Source organism: Chelonoidis abingdonii, chromosome 5 (genome assembly GCF_003597395.2).
Source record: "Chelonoidis abingdonii isolate Lonesome George chromosome 5, CheloAbing_2.0, whole genome shotgun sequence".
In the NCBI taxonomy this organism is placed as follows: domain Eukaryota; kingdom Metazoa; phylum Chordata; order Testudines; family Testudinidae; genus Chelonoidis; species Chelonoidis abingdonii.
Window position 1 is genome coordinate 65070050 of NC_133773.1, and position 4664 is coordinate 65074713.

At 34.8% G+C, this 4664-nt stretch overlaps 1 protein-coding gene across 5 annotated transcripts in view; it reads left to right on the forward strand.

The window, feature by feature from the left end:
* The window catches only part of GRIA2 (glutamate ionotropic receptor AMPA type subunit 2), a 124124-nt gene extending 123030 nt beyond the window's left edge, over window positions 1-1094 (forward strand). For 3 of the 5 annotated variants that reach the window (XM_032778556.2, XM_032778550.2, XM_032778549.2), the window contains one exon: window positions 255-1094. In XM_032778556.2, coding sequence (XP_032634447.1) covers window positions 255-419 — 165 coding nt within the window. In that variant the 3' untranslated portion in view covers window positions 420-1094. The remainder of the gene's footprint in view (window positions 1-254) is intronic. The other 2 variants (XM_032778553.2, XM_032778551.2) reach the window with 1 other exon arrangement.
* Window positions 1095-4664: the final 3570 nt, after the last annotated feature.

Consider the following 4664-nt stretch of genomic DNA (forward strand, 5'->3'; position numbering starts at 1 on the left):
GTGGATCTTCCTGGCATAAATGTGCTTAACTTTTTGTAGCCCAGCTTTTGCTTTACATGTTTGTTTTCATTTGCTAGAGGCTTTCAAAAAGTAATATAAAATGATCTGGGCCTGATTCTCCTCTCGCTTACAGTAGAAGGTACCTCATTGAAGTCAGTGTAAAATTGGTGTAAGGAAGAGGAGAGTCAGATCCTCTGTTTCATACACTGAATTGCTGTAATGTACCAGTTATTTTTCTTTCTCTCTTTCTTAAGATGATCTTGAATGATGCCATGAGGAGCAAGGCAAGGCTGTCAATTACAGGAAGTACTGGAGAAAATGGACGTGTTATGACTCCAGAATTTCCAAAAGCAGTGCATGCAGTACCTTACGTGAGTCCTGGCATGGGAATGAATGTCAGTGTGACTGATCTCTCGTGATTGATAAGAATCTTCTGAGTGCCTTACACAATGGTTTTCTTGTGCGTTTATTGTCAAAGTGGTGAGAGGCATCCAGTATCTTGAAGACATTTCTTATATTTGTGGAGTTCATCTTGAATTGTAATGAATGCTTAGTACAAAACACAATACCATTTTCTACACAAGTTCAAGATGAAGCTTGACTGACATGCACAGCTAACATGGAAGTACTGTAATCTAACTGAAGTCGTGTACAGGCAACACACCAGTTTCTGCAGCCACCATTGTTAGTCCCTTGGTTCATACTGACTTAAGCACACTTGACATCAATTGCATCAAGATGTGACATGTTTTATAAGGAAAAAACAATTAAAAAGAAAAAAATATTTTTAGGTATTTTCACAAACAAACTGGCTTTTAAATAAATTTGCTTCCATAATGGTTGAACAAGACAAAAACTTAAACTGTGGGGAAGTGGAAAAATCAAAAAAAGGCTTTAGGGCATCAGTTCTGTATTTTTGAAAGCCAAATATGTAAATGATGAGGCAAGGAAAATAAATAAATAAAAGGTTCAAATCTTGTAATTTTAATTGTTATTAAAACTTTACTGTATAACCTATTCTTTAACATTTGGTATTAATATCCAATTACTTGGCAATGCTTGACATTTGAAATAAACTTTTTTCTATGGTTTTATTTGCAACTGGTCCAATTAATTTTGCAAGCTACAGTTGGGTTATAAGAATCTAAAATGTAAAAGGACATTGTCTAGGTTGGGCCAAAGTTTTATGTCCTCCCAACCTCGTTACCCTCAGCTCACTTTGAGCTGTTTAATTCCACATTTTATTTAGAGATGGGTCTGAGCCATAACGTTCAGATCTGCATTTCGGATCCCCAGAGAAGTTCAAGGGTGCCCTATACTGGAGTTTCACTAGAGATAGGAACCTGATGCCAAATTTGGATACAGGTTTGGATTCTAGTCCCCCTTACCTCTGAAGTGCAGGGACACTGAGATCTGAGGTTTTGGTTCATACCCATCTATGGTTTTACAGAGTGTGTGCATGTATGTGTGTGTCTGTGTATTTTATATACAGCATATCAACAGAAAGCAAGCATTCAAAATAATCTTATAGTAATAAAACAATTTATAGAATAAACCCAGATCTCAAAATAAATTCCCCTAAGGAAGTAGATTTCAAGTGTCCAGGAAGGGTTCTACAGCATGTAAAGTTTTTCCTAAGAAAAATACCTTGACAATGTCTTTTTAATCTAAGATCCATACTATTGCAATCCCTGAAATTTGATTTGTTTGTATTTTTGAAAATATAAGAACTTTCATAAATCTTATACATTATGAGTGTTAGCAGAATTTTAAGTTATCCTAGGTTCTCCTCATAAGAACCCCATAGACGTAGACCCTGTTTACAACACAAAAATGAATCCTCAAATGGGCACAGTAACATTCATTTAAATGCTAATACAACCCAAACCAATGTAATACTTCCCTAGCCTTCTCCTATGGGTAAGATATCAGATGTTAGGTTAAAGAGCTTACATTTCTCTGTGTTGTGAATACAAAAAGATACAATATCGCTCATACAGTACTACTAATTCCCTATTTTATTTCTCACTGAAATAAAATTTGAAACATAATGTACAATGTTAGCTGCAATTCTTTCCTTAATCTTCAATAACACTTTGTTTAACACTCAAGGATTGTAGTTTCATTAGAAACATTATATCCCTTCTCTTGGTACAAGCTATGGGCCTGATTCTGAAAGCACATGCATATAATACTTTAATTACTGTCAGCCAGAGATATATATGCAGAGTGCTTGCAGTATTGGGACCTCTGCTAGTAACCTGCCCATCACTAAAGCTTAACCGTCTCTCAGCTGCATATGCTGAAGTAATGCAGGGGTATTCTGTGCATTATGCCTCATCGGGAATATGAGGATGCAGTCTGAATTTTAATATTCAATGCTAGAATGACCAAACTGAAATCTAATAATATTCATATGGTTCTTAAAACATTTGTAAAAGTAACATTACAATACTGTATACAATGCAAAACTATTTATTGCACCTCTGGGCCAACTCTTCTAAAAACTGTAGTGTTTAAATCTTCCTTTGTCAAGCCTGAAATAATGTATATAATTGAAATAATGTAAAGTTATATTTTCATGTTTTTATACTTGCAACATGATTGGAATACCTAATGTATGAGTATTTCAATTACAGATAATGTTGATTGGATAATACACATCTCGGTTAAAAAGCAGTAATCATAGTTTAATATCAGTGTTAGTACATCAGTATATTGCTATATAAAGTATGTTTGTGTGCATTTAAGTGAAAAAATAGTCAAGAATGATGACAACTGTCTAAGAGTTTTCTATTCATTTTGTATGAAACCTGTTATGGAACAACCAAAATGTTTATGAACTATTCTTGTGTAAAATTTCAAAATGTCCTTTACTGTAGGTTTTTGTTTACAGTACAGTATCTTACTTCTTCTTTGTTAAATGGGTATCAGTACAAAGCTGGACATACACTTTCTAAGACTTCTGAAGACATTAACGCTCCCAGTTTTTCAAGTGTACCTATATGGCAGAAGATGTTTTTGATTTTATTTTTAAATCTAACACATGATGGCTTTTCTGGAGTGTTGTACAAACTTCAATCATACATAAAACATATTCTTAAAAAAAGGCAAAAGACCCTTAATTTGTTTGTTTAGTATTATTGAAATCTGATTTCTTACTCATAAAATGTATTTTAATAAACTTCTGCATAGAGCAGACCTATTGGTCCCTACAGAAGTGGAGTCCTTGAAGAGTTTCTGCAAGAGAATGCAAACCTTTCATGCATGAAAGAAATTATTTCACATAAGGGTAAATTTATTGTGGTTTGCCTTACCTCTGAACAAAATCATTTAACTTTCTTGTCAATAATACAGTTGTACTTTCTGTATATAGCCCTCTTGATGATGCCTGTAAGGCAGTGCTGTAAATTGGTGCAATCAAATATTTTTTTGTGTCTGACTGTACCTAAAAACTCAAATATTTCCTGGATCAGTAATTTTGATTTCAACAGAAGATATATTATCAGCACAGGAAATGAGACTTGGCAAGTATTTCAAGTAAATGTTAATGGCCCTGCTATTATAAATCAATTCTAGAGCTGTAAAAACCAGTTTGTAATAGCATTGAATAAGTATAAAGTCAAGGTTGAAGAGATTTGTCAGATAAAAGTTACAAGGTATAGATCATAGTGTGGGACACATCTTAACAGAGTATTTGTCTTGTATACCTTCTCCCATCCTACTGACGTTACACATGACATCTATATCAATGATATAGAAAAAGAATATATTACAAGCATTAGTATGTTTTTACCTGTCTTTTGATACAACTTATCACTTACAACAGCACTAGCCCTAGGTGACGGTCCACCACCAAGAGACCACCAGCAAGCGCTTTCTGGATCTGTTGTATCTATAGGCTACCCAGCTTTGTTTTGCACTATCTCAGTAGTCATTTTACATTCTCTTTTTTTATCCAGGCAAGAGAGCCTAAAGCTTTCTGAGGGAGAGGGAGAGAGAGGTCAGGCCTTAATTAATATAAAGTTTGATACTGGAGTGAGCACTCTGGCCACAATTTAGCAAAACGTTTAAGCATGTACTTAACTCTCAGCACTTGTGTAGTCTCATTGGAATCGCTATTTTATATATAACATTGAATATTAAATATAATGTATATTATATGATATATGTAACATACTACAAATTCCTATGCAGTGGTGATATCCATGTGATTATTTGTGTTTATTATGCACCTTTGATTTCCTCTCTTGCACTCTGATCACTAGTTCATTTCTGCTCAGGCCACTTCTAATAGTCTAAACTTCTGAGCTTCTTCAGACAGCCTCATTTTTAAATACCACTGGACAGAAAACTGTTTCTCTTTTCCCCCTAGAAAGTTACCCTTCATCCAGAGCATAGGACAAGCAATACTTATAGCTACAGCTAATGCAGTTCTACCCTGATATAACGCTGTCCTCAGGAGCCAAAAAATCTTATAGCGTTATTGGTGAAACTGCATTATATCGAACTTGCTTTGATCCACTGGAGTGCACAGCCCCGCCCCCTGGAGTGTTGCTTTACCGCGTTATATCCAAATTTGTTTTATATTGGGTCACATTATTTTGGGGTAGAGGTGTACCTTGAAACCTATGAGAACTAGAAATAAGCACTTTGTTACACAG